Source organism: Anser brachyrhynchus, assembly GCF_964034855.1.
Source record: "Anser brachyrhynchus genome assembly, chromosome: 3".
In the NCBI taxonomy this organism is placed as follows: Eukaryota; Metazoa; Chordata; class Aves; order Anseriformes; family Anatidae; genus Anser; species Anser brachyrhynchus.
In genome coordinates, this window is record NC_137696.1 from 7909893 (window position 1) to 7930664 (window position 20772).

The 20772-nt window shown below is 48.3% G+C and overlaps 1 protein-coding gene across 1 annotated transcript in view; it reads left to right on the top strand.

Annotated features, from left to right (window-relative positions):
• The first annotated feature begins 932 nt into the window (after positions 1-932).
• LOC308193341 (uncharacterized protein) overlaps positions 933-20772 on the top strand; it is a 90294-nt gene continuing 70454 nt past the window's right edge. Inside the window, exons 1-3 of the mRNA XM_080587942.1 lie at positions 933-12595; positions 14804-14882; positions 20559-20641. Of these exons, the coding sequence (XP_080444068.1) occupies positions 12471-12595; positions 14804-14882; positions 20559-20641 (287 nt within the window). The 5' untranslated portion in view covers positions 933-12470. The remainder of the gene's footprint in view (positions 12596-14803; positions 14883-20558; positions 20642-20772) is intronic.

Consider the following 20772-nt stretch of genomic DNA (forward strand, 5'->3'; position numbering starts at 1 on the left):
AAACTCCCCAAAATGAAGCCTAACATAATAATAGATGATACGTTTTCAATTAGCCTCTGTTAGCACAATTAATAAGATTAATAACCTATAGTAAAAATATCAATAAGCTTATCTAAATAATTTTTGGATCAGCCTTTCGGCTGGTGGCCACCAGCCCTTCTCTGCTCAGCCTGGCCGGGTGCTGGAGCGAAGCTTCCTCCGCAGGACGTGGTTCCCAGGGGGCAGGTAGGGCACGCTGCCATGAGCCTGGCACCAGCCAGGACGTCCCAGAGGTGCTGCACAACATCTTCCCTCGAAAAAGCCCCTTTCTTGTTACCTGGGCCAGCCTTGGTGACCCCTTTATGAACTGAAGGACAAACGGAGCGCGAGGCTTGCTTGCCTTCTCTTTTTTTTAAAGCGCGTGACGCGGCAGCGACTGGTGTTAATGCATAAAATTAATTGCCCCGGTGAGATGTTTCTTCCAAAAAAGTAATAATAGTCAGGATTTAGCCTTGCGAATGTGAAAACCCTCTGGTATACTAATAAAATGAAAAGGTTTCACAAAATAATATCCCAAATAATTGGGTTCCCTCTACCAAAGGACCCCATGTTGTTTCTCTTAAGCAATATAAAAAAAAATGTGATTATTCCTTTGGACTTAATAAAACATAATTGGAAAAAAATCTTTAAAGAAAGCATAAGGTAATCGCTTTCACTTTTCCCAATCAAATTGATGTTGCTTTCCCTCTGCCATCCTCCTCTTAAGGTGAAGGAGCCTTTAATGCCTTTGGATCGTTCAAGAGGAAGAAAAAAATGAGAAGGAAGGAAGGAACCACCTTTTACTCTCCTTTTATTTACAAATGAAATCGCACCGTTTATTTGTGGTGCTAATACACCCACTTGCAGCTTGGCTTGGTTTGAAGGGCTTGCTGGTCTGGCGTTGGGGATTTTTTTTTTTTTTTTTTGGTTAAATGACAGTTTGGGGGGGGGGGGGGGGGGGGTTGGTCTTGATAATGTTTTTTTAGCCGCCTTTGACCATTCAAACTTTTGAACATCCCTGGCTTGTAAATCCAGCGCCCGTCACCCCCTCCTCCCGCTCACCAGAAACTGCATGCTCCTACTGTGCTGCATTCATAATCAAATTAGTGTGCTGTGAATAGGTTAAAAAAACTGTTATCCAGCCGCTGCCACCAAAGATATTTTAGCCCACTCCCCACAAAGCCCTCCCTTTTCTGCTCCCCCTGCCTTTTCTTCTCACTACGTGAGACATAAAGACATCCACGCGGACAGAAAGATCTTTACCTTACTTCTCAGCAATCTTAGCCTCTTTATTTATTTTTTTCCTTTCCGCCCCCCCCGCCCCCCCACAAAGGTAGCAAAACAAAAGTAAATTCTCCAGAAACGAGCTGCTCGCTGGAGAAAAAGGGGCGCTGGGGGGTGGGAAGGCAGTGGGCTGTGCGCGAGATGCTATAGGGAGACAGCGCTGGAGATAGTTGTCCCAGCTACGAGATAAAAGCTACATTACATGAAATTAATGGAGGCTGTCTGAGACATACATGAATCACTGTTTCAACACTAAGAAACCAGCACAAAAGAATAAAGAAATCTGAGTACTAACTATATCTTCAAAGGTCTCCTATTTACCCAGCTATACCGGGTACTGACACAAGTGGGGGGAAAATATAAGAAAAAAGCACTGCTGTGATCGAATGAATGAGACCATATGAGCTATATTGGTGCCGTATGCATTCTATTTAGCTGATATCAAACACAGTTTAATGAAAGTTAAATAGTTTCTGAGGAGTGCATGAGCTGGAACAGATTAGATTCCACCGAGGGGTCTGTCAGCATATTGTTGCTCACATGTATTCCCCGCGCAGAGCTGCCACAATTCCAGCACTCCATTAGCAATACACAAAAGACTTATGCAGATAGCGGGCATAAGCACGTACCGCCATGTTGGGAAATAAAAAAAAAGAGAGAGAGAGAGAGAGAAAAAAAACAGATGAAGGTTTTGTTCGGCACGCTCATCTGAAAATAGATCTCTGTAATTCGAAAGTGATAAGAATAGATGGAGGAAAGGAGAAGTGGGGGCTGTAAGAAAAATATAAAAAATAATAAAAAAAAAAGAAGAGGAGGGGAAAAATGTAAACTACCTTAAAAGAACAGATATTGCACCAAGTATATAAGGAGGTTTTGATCTTTCAGGGACAATGACATGGGTGAATGCTGTGCCCTTTTGATCTGCAAGTTACATCTGGTCTTAAAGGAGCAGCCGCTCCCGCAGCTGGCTGCCCCACGAGTTGCACTGGGACATGGGTTTTGGGGAGGGGGAAATAATCCTCGTACAAACCCACGTCCTTCGGGCTCCTCCGGCTTGTTTTGAGATGCGGAATTCATCCCAGGAATACCGCCGGACAGCCTGTGCGACTGCTACAATCGCTGTCACTGAAACTAATAGGAATCGAGATTAATTTTTATCACTTCAGAGGATTTTTATTCCTCTCCCTGGAAGAAAAAAAAATCTCCTTCTTAGGGGTGTCTGTTTTAAAATTAGCACCAGGATAAGGCTGGTGGGGGTATTTAGATATCAGATGGCAATTGCTCAGTGATTATTGCATTTTGATTTAATCTGACAGAGCTGATCTTGCACCATGAAATCCGTATTTTCACAGGAAAATAGGAGTTGCCATAGTGGAACAGACCATGTGTCCACCCAGCCCCGCGCTGTGCCGGCCTGCCCCGGTGCGTGGGGCAGCAGTCCCCCCGGCACACCGTGCCACTGGGGACCGCTCAGCGCAGGGGGACTTCGCCTTGCCCCTGGCTGACAGCGCCTTGCACTCAACGGCGCAAGCGTTTCTTTCCCTCGAAACTTTGATTTTTTAAGCCCAGCACTTTCTGCCCACGTAGGTGCTGCCAACTCTTTCTGGAGCAAACCTGCACCCGGCCGGGGACTTCTTGGTGCGGTGACAGTGTGCGGTGCAGTGCGGGAGGGCAGGCAGGAGCTTCAAGGGAAAAGGGCACAAGCAAAAGCCTGCTCGTTTGCCCAGGTTTCCTTTCTGTGCAGCTGGGAGCCTTCCTTATTAATATTACTCGGGCTGGGAGCACACAGTGTTTCCTCGGGCATCTCTTCTGAGTCATTTTATCATTATTCATAGGGATAAAAATGGCCCAAACCGAGGATGTTGAGGATCCGTTTAGGGTTGCCTGTCAGATCCACTAAGGTAATTGGCTCCATTTCTTCATTCTCCTTCTAAATTAAAATAATTTTATTAAGTGGTACAGGAGGTGTTTCACCTGTGTCACCGGCTGCCTATTAGAGCCAGAAAGGGCTTTTCCACATTATTTCTGCCTGTTCTTACAAGCAGATGTCATCGCATCCAGTGTTACATCATGTCAGGGGTTGTGCAGCCTCATGTACTGAAGCCCAGTGGTTACAAAATGTAGGTCCAAAATGCCCTTTTTTGGGGGGAAAAAATCAAATATGCTTGACTGATGAGGCTCTGCTCACTGCTTCTGAGATACAGTCCATGTGGGGGGAAAAATGACCCCGTAACCGAGGGCTGGGGCTGGGGCCTCATTGGAAACCCAGTGCAAAAGAAAACGGTGAGCTGGTGGTAGTAGTGGGGTTCCTCGCAGCAGTGCTTTGAGCAGAAAGGCTCGTTTTAAAGCTGTGCTGCTTGTGCCTGGGAGGGAAGCAAGAGCATGGGTGCCTGTGGAGGAAAAATGGGCAGCAGGACCATTCCCTGTGGGTGATGGCTGCCGGCGGCAGCGATGCCAGGAACAGCTCTGGCGCTAAGGAATGAGTGTGTGACTGGCTAAGGGTATTTACTGGGTTGGTTGGTTTGTTTTATGTCTTCAGAGCAAGTTGGCTCCTTCTGGTAGGACTCCAGCTGGGGTCAGTAACTGCACTTTAAGGAAGTGGAAACTGAGCTCCAAAGGGCCTTGCTGAGGGCATTTAGTGTCAAAATCAGGAATCTGGGGCTCCCGATTTCATGCTTGGAGCACCCAGCCTCACTGGTCAGGGATGGGTTCTGTGTTTCCACCACTGCTGTTTGCGAGCAGCATTGAAGCACAGCTCCAGGTGTCTCCAGTCAGTGTCTGGGCAGTGAGAACGCAGTGGGTACACCCGATTTCAGCATCCGCCTGATTCAGACATCTTCTCAAGGCTGGAGACTCAGATTGCTACCTCTTGCTGGGGCACAGGAGCCAGGAGCAGTTACAGACACAGAAGCAACATCAGTAAAAACTGCTGCTGGATGTTTTATTTTCGCCTTCCCATGAACCACCAGCTGCTAGTAACGAGGAAGTTTCCACGAGCAGATAACATAAGCCATGCAGCAAGAAAAGGTCTCCTTTCCAATGCCCCAAATCATTTCCCTTCACAAAAAGGTGCAGGTGTGCAGTTACATTCCTTGTGGTTAGATAGGGAAGGAGAAAAAAAAAAAAAAAAGCATGTTTGTTCAGTTTTCAGGGATCTTGCAACTGTTTTTCTTCAACCTGCAGGTGGCATTAGCACTAAAAATGGATTTTCTTTCTTTCTTGAAAAGTGTTTAGCAATGAAACGAAGAAAGCTGCAAGGGGATCTGTAGTAGGGCTGCATGCTTGGAGTTAGTCATCCTAACTGCAGATGGCATTTTTGCATGTTTTATAAGGCAGGGATATCCAAGTGTTTTAGCATTAGAAATATAATATGTTAAGCTTCCGGAAGCAGCGGGCTGGTACGACCAGAGGATCCTGAGCTTACGCCAAATCTGTGCAACCGTGAGCGAGCGCTCCTTGCTGACTGATGCCTGTCCCTCTGCCTGTCAGCACCTCGAGCTGCCAGCTTGTCCCCAGCCCGGGATAGTTTCTGATGCCCCACAGAGGGCAGTTCGCTGTGGGTCCGAGGTGGGTCCTGTTAAAATCAGTGGGAGAATCCCTTGGTTGGAGCAGGACCAAAGCCTCCTGCACAGCAGGGATCTGGGGATGCGCTGCAGCCTTTGGCTGTTGGGTGTCTTGGGCTCTTTGGCTGTGAAATGGAAAATAACAAAATCTTTTTGCCTTCCTTACCTGGTCAGGAGGTTGGAAACATTACTTACTGCTGAAAACCAGTTTAAAATAAGTAAGATATTTCCCCCCACCCTCTTTTTCTTGTGTGTCAGGAGCAGGAAAATCTCCCATTTTAAACCACAATGCATCCCACACCCCGACACTAATGTCCACACCTTCCCAAAGCACCAACATGCTAAAAATGAACCATTTAGGGCCATATTTTTTCAGGCCAGGAAGGGCCTGCTTGGTTAGCCCCAAACTGGCAAGTTCAGAAGAACAAAGGCCAGCAAAGGCGGAGCTGGGTCTCTCTTTATCCCGTTGCCCAACTTTTTGCCCAAGAGTCCCAAAGGAACCCAAACAGTGATAGAACAAAGAGCAGAGGTGAAAATTCCTTGGGACCTTGCACCGGTTCAGATCCCAGTGACTCAGTGCAAACCAATGCCTTGATTACCTGAAAGCACCTACAGGCTTTTCCTGCCAAAACGCAGAGTTTTGGGGAAGCATTGGCTGGTGCTGAGCCCCGGGCACAGCACAAGCAGAACTCCAGCCCTTGGGGACCCTGTCCCGGTGGGGACACTGACCTTGCTAGCAGGTCTGTCTAGGACAGCTTAGGTGCGATTGGATGCTACAGCTTAGATTGCCAAACTTCCCCCATTTCCCCAACAGAAAAAACTGAGCATCATAAAAAAGATAGAGGCTCCTCCCTTCGTTGTATTGAAGCTCCCAGAGGAAAGCCAGGAGTGCCCGGGGGCATAAGAGCTGCAGTGAAAGGTTGTTGAAGGGGGAGCCATCAGCTGAGGGAGGGCTGAGGCCACAGAGCTCTCACCAGAGGCTGTGTGGGGACTTTATTTTTCCCTTCTTGTTCAGCAAACTATTTTGTTATTGGGAAGTGCTAATTTGTGAAAGCAAAACAACTCCAGGCAAAAGGGTGTGCTTTGACAAATTTCCCATATTGAGGAGGGGCGGGGAGAAGCATGGAAAGAAGAGAAAATAAATGTTGCACGATTGCAGTGTCATGGGGGGTAAGTGGTACGTTGGAGACAGGGGCTAAATCACTGCTAAATCACTGCAGGCAGAATTGATGTGAGACTGGAGCACACAGAGAACTGGGCAGGGGCATAAACCTAATTGATTTGAGGCTGGAGCAGGGAGTTAATTGGGGGCCAGGGTGGAACAGTAAGTAACGTAGTGCTGTGATAGCCACAAGCATATCTCACTCTGCACTGCCGCATCCCTTGTCGTGCCTGCACCGGGTGTGGATGCTGGGAGGCCGGGGATCACCAGGTAGCTTAAACAGTGGTCACGTTATTTTGGTTGGAGGTCGGTCTCAAATATTTGGAGGTGGGTTTGAGAACATTTTGAACATTTGTGGTGCTTTCTGCTGCGATGGACCTCAGGAGAGAGATGTCTCAGCAGCACTTGTTGTCTGCAGCCTTGTTTTGGCTGGGGAAGTGGAGGAGCAATTGGCTGCCAGAACAATTATTTCCATGGTCGTGGAAAAATGGGCACTTTCGCAGAGAACTTCATTCCTCCCAGAGAAGCAATGTACATCCCCAAGGAAACCACCCAGACTGGGCCGCAGTTATTCCTTACAAATAATTTAAAAAAAAGAAGAAGGAATAGAACACAACAAAACAAAACAACAAAACACTGTTGAATTGAGCACTCAAAATTTGAAAATGCAAAGATGAAGGTTGCCTGGGCAACTGCTTTGCACTGAATGAGGAAATGATCTTGTGAAACAAACATTAAGTGATCATGTAATTAAAGACTGAATCAAAATGCCATTGTACAAGGAAGGAGCCTAAATTAAAGTTGACCAGTCAACTTTCAGTTTGGCGTTTCTTAAATTTTCAGAACTTGACTTAAACTTAACTTTTTATTATTTCTTCATTTGTATGCAATCTTAGTTTTTTCTATGCAAGAAAATTTATGGAATATCAATGTGTTATGGCCACGCTCACCTCCAGCCACACTGATCTTCAGCCAAAGATGTCTGGATTCCTAGCACACATCTACCACCAGGACAAAAAGTGCAACTTTGGTCTGCCGCCCTCTGGGGCATGGTGTACAGCTGAAGGGACAACGTGGCCTTTCAGTTTATTATTATGTGCAGTTTGCCATACTGCATCAGATGGGGAGCAAATTTAGTCTGCATTAGATGCACCAAAGAAAGATGCAGGAAATGAATATGCAGATGTAGAACATCTTGTCCACAAGAAGACTTCGTCCGAGCCACTAGTAGTTAGAGGTTGTTTTATACCCTCAAGAATAATTTCTATATATCCCTTCCAAACCCTATTTTTTGTTTCTTGGCAGTGGCGTTGGTTTTAGGTTTCACCCTTTCACCATTTCCATTACCCAATGTGTCAGAGGAATGTGGTGACTCAGTATTCCTGGGGTCTGCTTAAAGCTCTGGGACAAGAGTGTGGTCCAAAACAATTGTTAGCAATCAGTCACCAACAGCACAAGCAGCCACCTTAAAACTGGAACACTAAATGCCGGCTGGTTAAGAAAAACATTGAAGCAATATCCACATCTCTATAATATGTGAAGCCTTCTAAATGATACCTTCCATTTTGTTCCTTTTGCAAAACCACAGTGGCATCTTCTGATGTGTTACAGTGTACTAACCATTTTAAACATGTATTTAAGAATTTGCATCAGAGAACTCCTCTCTCTAATTCATCTGGAAACACACACGTGTTTTTAGCTTACGCATTTTTTAGCTTACTAAGTGATAGTTACATGGATCTCTACCATTCTCTTGCTATTTTCAAGGGCAAGAAACATCCATACACACAGCATGTACTAGTGCCTGGCTTTTATTATTATAATTGTTATTGTACTTAGCTATCTGTCAATGCAGAGCTTGAGTTTGACACAGATTATCTCTATGGTGGTGTGCCCCTACCGTGAGATGCTCTCACATCTCCCAGCTCCAAGTGAGAAGACAAAAGACCAGTTTTAACCTTCCATTTGCACCCACTTCTGTTTTGCCTAAAGATCTTGCTTTGGGGCAATTTTGCCTGAAGATCTTGCTTGCCCTGTCCAAATAGTTACTAAAAGGTATATCTAAAAACAGAGTGACACAGTATGGAAGCTTTGGCTTGCATTTACAGATTTTCTAGTTATTAATTATGTTAGTCTTTGTCAATGTAGACTATTGTTTCTTGTAGCGTAGGTAAACCATATGACTGTGGGTAAAAAAAATACCTCTAATATGTAGGTGCCAATGCATTTTCTCAGTTTGTTTTGAATAATGGTAGCTGTATATATGTATATATATTTTAATCTTAATGATAGTTGTATGAAAAGACGAAATTCCATACTTGGCAGATGCCGATGCTGTTTTGCGATGGGGGTCTAGAAGACCTTGTGAGACTTCTCCCACCTCTGTCACTGTATACATTGATAACCCCAGATAGTACCCATGTCTAAGCAAAGGAGACTCCTGTGTTTGTTGAATTCAGCTTTGTACTGCTTTCATTTTTCAGGGATAGGTTGGGAAGTTCATTCAAAGTTCTTCCTTTATTTTGGGAAATCCCTGACATTTTCCCATTGACAGAGAACAACTGGTGCTATTTAGTGACTTTCTGCACTTTGGTTGGATCCTGTTCCTGCTTCCTCACCCAGCACACTCCGGTCTGACCATGGTGTTCTCATCCAGCTCCCCCATTTTGCTGCCACCAGCTGACTCCCGGTCTCTTTGCTTGGCCAAGCACAGCAGCTCCTTTTCTTTTTTAATTCACACTGGTGTTTTTATTCCATGGCTTTACCCAACCAGTCTTACTCTTCCACTCACCATTTAGCGCTAGCTCCTCCTTGCGGAGTCCCCATCCACCCAGCCAGGCCAGCTGTATACCATCCTTCCCATCCCACATTCCAGTTTTGCTTGATGTGTTATCCCATGAGTTTCTTTCCACCTTGTCTTCCCCACGTGTCCCCTTCCAAGTTGTTGTTTCCTCTCCTGCATTGCTCAGACTGGGAGATACCCAGGGAGAGCTAACTACTGTTTTCTCCGAGGCCTCTCTTGGAGCAGCTGGAAGCCACAATTACAGAAAAAGTCTGGTTTGAGTTTGGCAAAGTTATAAGCAAATGAAAGTCTTTTATAATGGGAAGTGTCATACAACCTTAATAATAGGCAGTGCTATCAGCCCCACCTATAATATGTATGTGCGCGTGTATAAAAATGAGACCTGAAAACTGAACGAACATGAAAAGGCCTCGACCTACTTTCAAACCTGCCCGTGTGCTCCCCATCTCTAATGCAAGTAGACAGGACAGGTCTTGTACATCTCTGGGTTCATTTTACAGAAGTGTGTTACAAGTCGAGAATTATTGTGGAAGGAGACTTGCAGACAATAAAACTGGGAAGGGTTTTTGCAGGATCTCATTTACACATGGGCGAAATGCATGAGCTCTGTTGAATCCCATCCAGGGCAATTCAGACAGATGTTGAAACATGCGATAACCAAAAGTAGGTCCAAGGCTGGGCCCTCAGGTAGACAGATCTCTCTCCTAATAGTCTCAGACTGTACAGTTTCAGGGTCTGCTCTCCAGCTGCAACCTAGAGGAAATTTGGAGAGAGAGAGGGATTCGTAGCACCCTCTTTAAGCCCACCATTAGCTTATTAGGAAACGGAGAGCTCTTATTCCTGGAAGCAACGTTTTGTGAACTGTCATACTTGCTTCCTTCACGCGCTGGCACAGATTGCCTGCTTGACCCGAGGGCTGAAGTCATTTACATTTCTGATCTGCTCATCTCTCAGAAACTTCCACAAATTAGAAATACCATAAACTATGTTTGTTGTAGTGAGGGCAAAGAAGTCTGAAGCGAGGTCTGGGTGTCATGGTTGACCTCAGCTGAAATACTGGTTCAAAATAGACCTTCTTTGAAGAATCTCAGAGCCTCTGAACTTCAAGGCACTGGCTAATGTCTATTTGACTGCAGGTAAGTATTTCTTTACAGGAGAGCTCTTCTGCACCACAAGTCTCACATCGAGCTTCTCCAGAGTCTTGTAGGTGAATGAGAGAGCTGGAAAATGAATACGATCACCAGAAAGATTTTGAGTTAAAGCTGCTTAATTGCAAGGTGTTTTCCTTCTGTGTTAAGATTTCTAATGAGCCTTTACAGGAGACTGCCGGTGTCTTAGCTGAGAAATGCTATGGGACAGCAAGCAGTGGAGACTTTATTTCCATAATCGTTATTCTTCCTCGTAGTTTTGGCAGTATTTCCCATGGGTATGCTCTACATTGTGCTTTTGCACCAAGGGCAGGTCCATCCCTCCTGCTCTCCCCTGGTCCCAGGGCCCTCGGATGGTGGCTGTCCTTCTGGGACTGTGGAGCTGGCCCTCGCACCTGGCCTCAGGGGGGCAGAGATGAGAGTGAAACCTTAGAAGCGAGCTGGTAATGCTGCAAGTCTGAGTGGTCAAAACCTTGGTATTTTTCTGTGATGAGGCAGTTTATAATATGCCCTCATTCCCTCCTGCTGAAAAATTCCTCTAATTCTTCCCATGTGAACGGAGAGCATGAAAGGAGCACCAAAAGTCTCTCCTCTTGCTTTCCCATTCATTTTCTTAGGCTAAAGCCCTGTGGACGAAGCCCATTCCAGGTGCAGGAGAACTTTTCCTGTAATTTACCCATGGTACTCTTATCAAAAGTGTTACCTCCAAAACTGTTTCCTTCTAACATTAATTATACTTTGAGCCCGCTTGCTCAGAGCACACAAAAGGGTACAGAGGCTTTGCAGGATATTTTTTTCTTTTTCATTAAGTACCACATGTGCCTCTCTTTGCATACATAGAGTGGCTCCCCACCACCTTGAAGACATCACAGCATGTACTGTAGGAACCAAAGCTAGCAGGTATAAAATGGGTGGTTATTGTTTACTTATGTGCCATAATGCTTCCCATATGAGCTAGTGACGGGGCTTGTGGTGCTGGAGGTGTAAGAATTAAATTAAGAGTTTCAAGAAAACAAAAAGGGACATAAGCTAACGGCTGCCGGGATAACATCTTTCATGGTTGAGTCTTCCCTGCAAGGCGGGGTGTGCCCTCGTGATCCTCATCTCTCCTGCCCAGCAAGGGGAGGTGAGGACGGATCGGACCCACGGGCATGGAGGCTGCTGGCTGAAGGCAGCCCGATAGGCGATGGGAGGACAGAGAGGGGTTAATCTCCTGTCCTGCTTGCCCGAGGGAATGTTTATCGCCTCTCAGGGAAGGTCTCCTTTCCTTAGGTGAGTTAAGTCAGCCTCCGCTTTGTTTGACGCTGCCCATTTGAGGAAAGCTTCTCCCTGACCTTCTGCCAGAGAGACTGATGACAAGGACGGTTTGAACTAACCTTGACATTCACCAGGGTAAATGGCTTTTTCCACAAGTAGTCAGCAAGCAAGGAGAGCCAGTCAAGAGCTAATGAATCTGCACCTGAGGGAAACTGAACAACAATTGTACTTTTAAAGAAGGAAAGCCTCCCGGGCTCCATCTGTGCTTAAAAGCTGGAGGATTAACTCTTCCAGCTCGTGCCTGGGTCTCGCTGTGTTGCTTTCAGCTGGTGATGGGGAGACAGCAGGGAACACCACCGCAGGGCAGGAAAGGTGCTCAGCTCTCCGAGTGCTGCAGTGCTGGCTTCAGCAGGAGGCCCAAGGCTGGATTTGAGTCCCGGGCTTTAGCTCTGGGCCATGGAGTGAGCAGTGAGACCAGCGCAGGTCTCGGCAGCTGGGGTTGTCCTGCAAGGACTCATCTATAACACGGGGAGGGACCAGGGAGCACCTCAGCCTAGGGCTTTGCACCAAGGTCTCCCCAGGATATGGAAGCTGAGGCATGCAGAGCCTGCTTTGCCCTCCTGCTCGAGGAAGGAGGTTTTGCTGGCTGCTCGGCCGATCTCTGGAAACAATAGAAAGAGCATTGCCGATTGCAACATATTTCACTTAGCTCAGTACTGTCCAGATGATGTATTCTTAGTCCTAATTAGGTTGTTCAAAGCCTAGTTTTTGTGAATAAGCCATCATTGTGTGAAGATTGGCCTGACAGTCCTCTGGCCTGTTCATTCACAAATCTTGCCTGTTGCTTCGTTTCGCATTAACTCATTAGGGGTTTCCTCCTGCAAGTGGAGAGAGGTACGAGCAGCGTTGCATGCGATGTGCCACCTTGGATGCATGAAAATCAGGGTATGGCTGATTTCAGCCCACTTGGGTAAACCTTGCCGTTCTGTAGGAGCTCGTCCTCTGCCCCAGGAAGTTTGCAAGGGGCTGGCCTGCGAAGCGAGAGCCTGTTTCGGGGGGGTGCTGGGGAAGTGACTGTAGCCAGCTTTTGTCTGGCAGCACTTGGACTGCAGGCACACGGATTGCTTTTCGGAGTCTGCTACTAATTCATGTGTGCATAACTCCTACTGGCTGGACTAAATCGAGCTCTGTAAAATGTATTTATTAATACTTACTTCCTAGGGCTGTTTATTTAAATGTTTGCAAAAGGCTTTGGAACGCGAAGCAAGGGAAGAGCACAGACTCCGGCGCTGAATCTTAAGCACTGGCAGTGGAGATACTTGGCAGAAACCAGCGGTAGTTTTCCTCGGGAAAACAAAAGGTAGTGCCCGTGCCATCTCTGTCGCACGACCATCTTCCAAAGGGCGATTTTTTTAAAAAAAACAACACAGCAAACCATGGTGTTTTAAAGAGAGAAGGCAGCAATGCTGAGAAGGAGGGCTCGTAGCTCTCAGTGCAGCCGCGGTGCGAGTGGCACATGTTGCTGCTGGGCTTTCCCCCGGCGGGGCTTTGCTCAGCTCCTGGCGGCAGGAGCAGAGGTGGGCGATGCCGGGGGAAAGCCAGGGCTGGTGGTGGGCGAGTGCCCGACCTGGCGAGGGGCTGGGGAGCACGCTGCAGCCCGCAGCCTCCTGGGGAAAAAGTTGCATGCAGCGGAGGAGATAATATTTCACCTCCCCGCGGGTCGGTTGGTTCTCGGCAGAGTGCTCTCTGCTTGAGATTTGAGGATTTGCAGACAGACAAACTCCACAACCCGGCAAAGGTCAGTCTAAATATCAGGCAGATAAACAGCACCTTCACCGTAAGCACACCGCCGATTTATGGTGCTCAATTTACTCTTTCCTTTACATGACAAAGTGAAGCACATGCTTCTTCAGAGGGCGGCAGCTGAAAAATTTAAAGTAACATAACTTCCTGAGGTGGATTTAAAGAAATATGCTTTCCTGTGGCCACAGACTGCTTCCTCTTTATTTTTTTTTCTCTCTGACTATTTTGCTTTGGGGAATTTCTCCTTCCTGACCCCCCAGCCCTGCAGAAGAACGTGACACCTGTGCCTTGCTTCTGCTTTCATACAGAACCCCCGCCTTTACTTGAGATTTAACAGCACGATTGTACAACACAACCAAGAGTCCTGTGAATCGCTAGCAATGGGAGTTTTGCACGATTGATTTCCATAAGATCAGGTTGGGATAAGGGGAACAAGGCATAAAAAAATTTCAAAATCTTCATTTCTGCTAGTTCTGCTTAGGTAAAGCAGAAACCTGGGAAATTTAATTTTGTACAGAAAACGCTGAAGTTAATCAGTTCTTAGGGGCATCCGATTCCCATTAATAACGTAGCTCCTTTATGCCAGGTGAAATCCTCATCACCAGACTTCGCCTGCTCCATCTTCTGCAGAGCCCACATTTTCCCATGACCCATGAAGTGTCTTTGAAGTGAATATAAATTATGCTACAATGCAAATACACCTTTTACAGTCGTGGACTGGGGAGAAGGAGCCACAGGAAATCAGGATCAGACTCCCCTTAATTTTCTTGTTACTGATCATGCAAAAAGATCTATGTAATTAAAACTTTTTTGTAGGTAGTAAAAGTTTCTGAAAGCAGAGTGTGTGCCAAACACTTTTTTAAGCTAAACTCTATTTCGTTAGTCAAATAATCAAGGTAATAATACCACTGTGCATCATAAAAGCAGAGAAAACCATGGTATTTCCACTCTTTAAAAATATATTAAAAATGAGATTTAGTGTTTTGATTTGGGTTGCGTATTTTAGTTTGCTTGTTTTTCTGTTTCTGTGGGCAGAAGTCCTGTATATGTACTCATCAAGACTGGGCTCTGTCCATGGCTAGGAATTGTGGGTGTCCCTGCCTTGGATGCTTGGATTTTGTCAAGTTGGACTCATTTGCTTTTAACCCAACTCATAGAGTAGCTATTTAGTCAATGTGTGCAAAATGAATTTTAGTAGCACGGCACACTTGATGCATTTAATATTTTTTATTTTTTTTAAAGCTACCTCTGAGGCCCTGCAAGCTAGCATTTGCCACGAATATATATGGCTGTAGGCTGCTGGTTGCAGCCATTGATGCCAACGGAGCAAACCCTGGTTCAGTTAGCTGGGTCCCTGTTTGTTGCTGCAGCCTTGAAATTACGCAAGTTATCTGCCTAGTCCGTACTCTTAATGCAAAAAAAAAAAAAATCTGTAAAGTTTTATAACACAATAAAATAATTGTAAACTTAAGAAAAATGCAAATATTAGCTTAGTTGCTTTGAAGTCTCTTCTGAGAATTTGTACTTCAGAAGGATGCCCCGCACAGGTTTTGCAGTCAGAAGAAAACACTTAGGTGCAGAGGGGAAGGAAACCAAACTTCCTTATCTCTTCCATGTTTTACAGGCTTTGGAGGGCTGAGGGGCGTGATTTTATTTTTTTTTTTAGGAAAGACAACATTTTCACCGTTAAAGCTTAAAGCCAACTGTTAGCACCTTAAATTCAAGTTTGATGCTTTATATTCTGTTTCCATTCCTGTTTTTGAAGAAACGCTGCTTGCCTTGGCAGCATGGCAGAGCAGCGAGCAGGAGGCAGCCAGGCTGGAGCAGCAAACTTGAGCAGAGAGGTGAGGACCCAGGTGTCTGTGGTGGTGGGCACCAAACGTGTGCGTAGCTCCTGGTGACTGCAGCTCCCCACGGCACAAACCCCCTGGGTGCCAGCACGGACAGGTCCCCCTACTGCATCTCTACAGCCCCTCCACTCCTGCGCAGGAGATGGAAGAGTGACACGCTATTAAAATTGGTTATTCTAGATAGCTCACCTCAAAAGGCACCAGGGATTTGATATAATTACGGGAGTATTCCCCTGCTACCCATGGTAGGGGCAGTGGAGATGCGATGCCATATTGTGCTACTGACAGCGCCCAGCGTATCTTTAAGTTGTAATTGAAATATCATCCCAAAACGATTTTTTCTAGTAATTTTTGACCCAGTCTTCCATGACCTCAGCAGACAGCCTGACAATTAGGGCTGGATGTGCATCCACTGAGTAAGGAAGTAAATGACTCCATCAGTGTGTAGGCACATTTGTATCCTAACATGAACACTGACTACTGTCCTTCTCGTGCAAAAATCACGGGCCGCAATGACAATTAATAATTAGTATCCTTTGGAGGAAGTTAGTTTGTAAGCTGTTTACAAGCTTAGCCAAACTTATGGGCCGTTTGCAAGTCGGCTGCTCTAAACCCATGCTGTGCATGGGCTGGAGCTGGCCAAGCATCTGGGGCAAGGTCTTATGGCACTGCTCGGTGTTGTCAAGAAACATCGCATTTTCTTTTCTCTTCTTGGGGTATCTTTGGGTGATTTTCCCAGTCCTGGCATCATGGAAGGGAAGGAACAAAGAGACGTGCGGTGTTCCTGCATCTCTGCTGTGCCACTCGTGTGGGTTTTGCTGGTTTTCCCAGCGTCGGGGCTGTGCTCTCATGCCCCCGGTGCCTGAGCATCGCGACCTGAGCACTGCCGGGTTCCCTTGGCGACTGGAGCTGGGCTGGTGCAGAGCATCTCTTCCTGGCTCTCACCAAGGACTGCTACGGAGCTGGGCAGTGAGATCACCCATGAGCATCGCAGGCAGGTGCTTTACTTCGGCTCGGCTCATGCGGCGTGGAAACGCACCTGCTGGGCATGGTCCTCGCCAGGCCCCTGAACCACACCATGCTGCAGCTGCCGAGGGAAGCAGCAGGCATGGGAACATGCAGTGCATCCTGCTGGGGCGAGCACATCCTGATGGACGGGGAGGCTTTCCCTCTCGGGAAAGGCTCGAGTGGTTGAGTGCATACACTAAAATACTAGATGCAGCTAAGCTTCTGATAGGGATTTGTTATGTGAATTTTTGCATTATATGTTGAAGGTGAGCCTTGCATTTCTTGGTCACTGGGCAGTGAAAGGAGCTATGCTGGCTTCTGTGGTCCCTGCTTTCTTTTGGTTGAGGGCTGTCTGCATCTGCGTTTCATCTCATGGGGACGCTTCCCTGCTGAGCAGGCCTGATGCTACCCACAAGGCAACCTGCTGATCATCAGATAAGCTGCGGGCTCTGCGTCGCTGGGGCAAGGCAGGGGCTGCTGCTGTTCCCCAACTGTTGGTGAAGGAATGGCAATTTGTTTTTCTCAAATGACCTAATCCTGTTAAGGGCGAGCAGTGACATAAGCACAACAGTAAACAGCATTAGTGTCACTGAGGGCTCTGCGAAGTGTTGGATCGTCTTCATCTGTGGTGGCTGGAGGTTTTCTTTCCTTCGCACAAAATGCTATCGATGATCTAGGTTCCACCCTGTACGGCTGTTTATCTCGGTGTCTCCCAGGGTGTTAGCACGGAGCATGCCTGCTGTGCCACGGGGCAGGGGAAGGCGGTGGAGAGAGAGATTAACCTGCAAATGATTTCCTTGTGCTAAAATTGATCATGCCAAGTCAAAGCCAAAAAAGATGATGCAAGCGCTTTGGAAAGGCTGATTTCAGCTCAGTCGTGTCCATCAAGAAGAAAATCTGTCCCCTTACAACACTTTTCAGTTAAACACCCTAAGAAATGAAGCACATCCTTCCTTTCCACCCAAGTTAGTCACGTCAGTTTTGAAAACGACCTCATGCTGCTTTCTGAACTTTTAAACCTAGTTCGAACTGAGGACGCTGGTGTCTCTATTGTGGTCCCACCCATGTCAAGGTACAGCCTCACGCCAGCGTTAACAGCAGTATCGAGCCCCTGCATTGCGAGCACCTCATCGCACCTCCACGTCCCTGCTGCGCTACAGGCAACACCGGGCAGTGCTGGCTCCGCACGGCAGTGAAAAGCCAAAACGTTTCTCCTGGTTTGCCCAGCAAAAAGCCGGCAGGCTTTCCCCACAGCTCACAGGAGAGAATCACCTTTGGAAAAAAGAGATTGGATATCTGTAGAAATGGACAGGGAGACCCATGGCCAAAGGAACTCCTCTGCAAACCGTTGCTGGAGTTTCCTTTTTCTCCATTTTGCTGGATTTCAGATCAGCCCTTGGGTCGGTCCCACCGGGCTGCAGGAGCATGCCCTGTACCCGACGGTGCCGAGTGACATTCGGGATCCATCCTTATAGAAGAAGTCAAAAAAAAATACAAATCCAAGGTGGTCACCGTGGATCACTCCCCTCTCTCGAAGGCACTGTTAGGAAATAATGCAGAAAGCAGGGCGCTTATCTGCCGGCATTCCTGCGTGCCAGCAGCGCCGCGGCCTTATCGGAGGCCCGGGCGTCCTGCGGCACCTGGCTGTGGGGAGGTCAGCGCCGGGGCAGCTCTGCTCTCGGCTCTGCTCCCTCCCCGTCGCCCTGCGGCAGCCGTCAGGGTCGGTCCGCGGGAGCGCCGAGGGGCCTGGAGATTGTTAAGCGCCGAATTTTGTTTACTCCCTCTTTTATACGAGCATATTTCACAGGGCTCGGAGCAGGGGAAGAGCCCGGCCGCTCGCGGAGCGAGCATCCTCTCCGCATCCATTTTAGGACTGTGCCTCCTGCGAGCAGTTATCTCGGGGGAAGGAGCCGCGGGGCTGCAGACGGGGCTCTCGAGCGTGGGGCCGCCGGGGCGGTTAAAATATCGCCTCGCCGCTGCCAGGGATTTTTCTTCCCCTTATGAAAACAGAGTGGCCTCTGAATGTCAGCCCAGCCTGCCTGTCAGTTCTCAGCTGCACCATGGGATAAAGCTGCTGATCCCTTTTATCCCCTTCTGGGAGTAGTATTAATAGTATATTCATTTTTGTTCCATTTATAATTCATTACTGCACAGTTATTTGGATTTACTTGCGTTAAAAGGCATAACGAGACAAAAACTTAGCTGGTTATGAGCCTGGGGAGGAGAGGAAGGCGCTTCCCCTCCCTCCGGCCCCGTCATGCCTCCAGGGCTGGCGGGAGCTGCCGGCCGGGGCCGGGCCGGGGCGAGCAGGACAGGAGGGAGGTGGCTTTGTCCCTGTGGTGCCTGCAGCTTCGGAGGTCACTGCTGCCCACGGTGTTGCCACCGGAGCCATGGGAAGATCCGCATTACTTCCGCGCAGAGTGGCGTGTTCCTGGACCAATGCATCCAAATCTCACCGAATTTCGCTGCAAATCTAGCTCCTGCTGGGTGTTTGTGATCCCTCCTTACAATGGAAATGTTTGTTCTAAACAGACAGCGGCATGCATTTAAAAAAACAGATAAAAAAATTCTCCTTATTGTTTTGACCTCCTCCCCCGCTGTGCTTTTATCTGCTCGCAGTGGTTTCAGCGCTGGCTCGCCTCTGGGCATTGCAGGTTCAGGGCCAGGGGGACTGCTCTGCCCACGGCACACGCTCCAGGAGAGGCCCAGATGTTTGGAGAAAGAGAGGGAAAAAAAAAAAAAAGCTGCATTTTTTTAAACCACCTTTACGCTTTCCTGCTCCTGGGGCCAGCCCCCTGCATAAGATAAAGCAGCCTGGAGTCTGCTTTATCTCACCCCCAGCTGCCCACCGTCCCAGGGGACGCTCTGGCAGGGGGCTCAGCCGGACACAGCAGCTCCGGGCCGTGCTCCTCGTCCCCAGCACGGAGGGACGCCAGCTGGGGAGAGGACCGGGCCCCGGGGGCCAGCACTCACCCCACAGCCAGCCAGAGTCACACAGAGCAGCTGGGGCCAGCGCTGGGCCCTGTGGTCCAAGGGGCTTTTGTTTGTTTGTTTTTAAATATTTATTATTATTTTTTTAACACGCCCCCCCCAAGTTGACAGGCTGCTTTCCCAGGCCAGGGTCTAGTGGGTCCCTTCTCCAGCCTGGCCTACGTGGGAAGGAACTTGCCCTTGCAGTTGCTCCCACAGATGGTGCTGGTGCCCCTGCGCTGCCCCCCCGCGCTGTGACCGCCTATGGTTTTGTAGCTGGCTTAAATTAGCTGCTGATAGAGGCCTGGCAAGGTCACTCTAGACGGTCACCTCCAAGGTCTGCTTTCTGGAGATTGCTAACGCACGAGCAGGAAGTTTTGTTTTGCAGACAGGCCTGTGAGGAGTGCTGCAGACGGAGCAGCCAGCCGGGGCCTCTTTGATCCCGGTCACTGAGGGATTTTTGTGCATCTTTGTAAGAGCCCCGCTCCCAGCCACCCCCCTCATCCTGCCTTGACCCAGCCGCCCCCTTCCCAAAGGGCGTTTGCAGGTGCAGAAACAGGGCTCCTGGTGCAGTCCCAAGGTGAGAAGCCCAGAGTCCCCACGGAGGACCCCGCGGGCGGCTGCCTGTAGCTGCCCTATCGGTTCGGCACCCGCAGGCTGGGGTGCTCTGGGCCCGCTGGAGAAGGGCCTTGTGCTCGGCTCCCTGCCTCTGGTTTCGTTCTGCACCGCTGTGGGCCAGAGGGCCTGGGGGGTACCAAAGGCTCATCTAGTAGACACAGTGATTACTCAGGGTTCGTATTTATAATGCATACTGAAAATATGTTTTCTATTTAATTTCAATTAAGTATTTCTGGTGAAGCTCTGTATGTTCCCAGATACAGGAAAAATGGCAATATTTATGTCCAAATACTTTCCAAAATTCGTTAGTACTCTGGGCTAGATAGTGATCTTACCTTCACCAGAACAGCCTGGCCTCCCTCCCCTGATTTCGGAAGAGTTACCCTGGGTTTGGCTCAGCATAACTGAGAGCAGAGCTTAACTGTATCCTGTAAAACTTCTTAGCCCATCCTGCTAAGATTTATCTTATCTTCACTGTTAAAGAAGTCATTGCCTTTCCTGCAAATTAGACAGGAGAAGCACAGTGTGTAGATAAAGAGTTCCTTTTTTTCCGTTTTTTTTTTTTTTTTCCTTCCAAAAACACGGCTTAAAAAAAGGAGAAATAAAGCCAGGTGTGAACCCTGCACCACATTAGTGCTGCTCTCACCTTCAAAAAAGGCCAAAACCGGAGGCCAGCCGCCCGTCCCAGAGCATCGCTGGTGCTTCTGCCCTCGCCCAGCCACAGGAGCAGCACCTGCGCTCCAATTTTTGCTTCGCTTTTGTTCCTGGCACCATTTTGAACGGCACACAGGGGGTACGGTGGGGAAGTGCGTCCCCCGGTAGGCACCGCCAGCGATTGCCTCCCCTTCTGAACCCCAGCTCCCACTGACTTTGTCCACCCATTGGGTCTGGCTTTGGGGTCTAACATATTTGCAGAAGGGGAGCAAGGCCCCAGACACGAAGGGGAGAGGGGGCAGGGAAGCTGCTGGCAGCCCCGCTAACAGGAGCACGGTTTGCAACCCCATTCACACGCATTGTCTGGCATTGTTGTACCAGACACGCTCCATTCACGGCCCCTCTCTTGTCCCCTTTCAGCAAGTGCCCACTGGTCCTGCTCTGTTTGCCGGCAAGAATGAGCCGCCGGGAGGAGGAATGTTTCCCAGACGGAGGGTGAGGAGGTCAGTCTGGACCGCTGGACATGTGCGGCGCGAGGCGCAGCCGTGGCATGTGAAAGCAGGGCGCTCCTTTGAGGGGCTGGCGGCCGCTTGTGGGGGTTTGTGCTGCAGAGCGCAATTCAGATCATGAGATT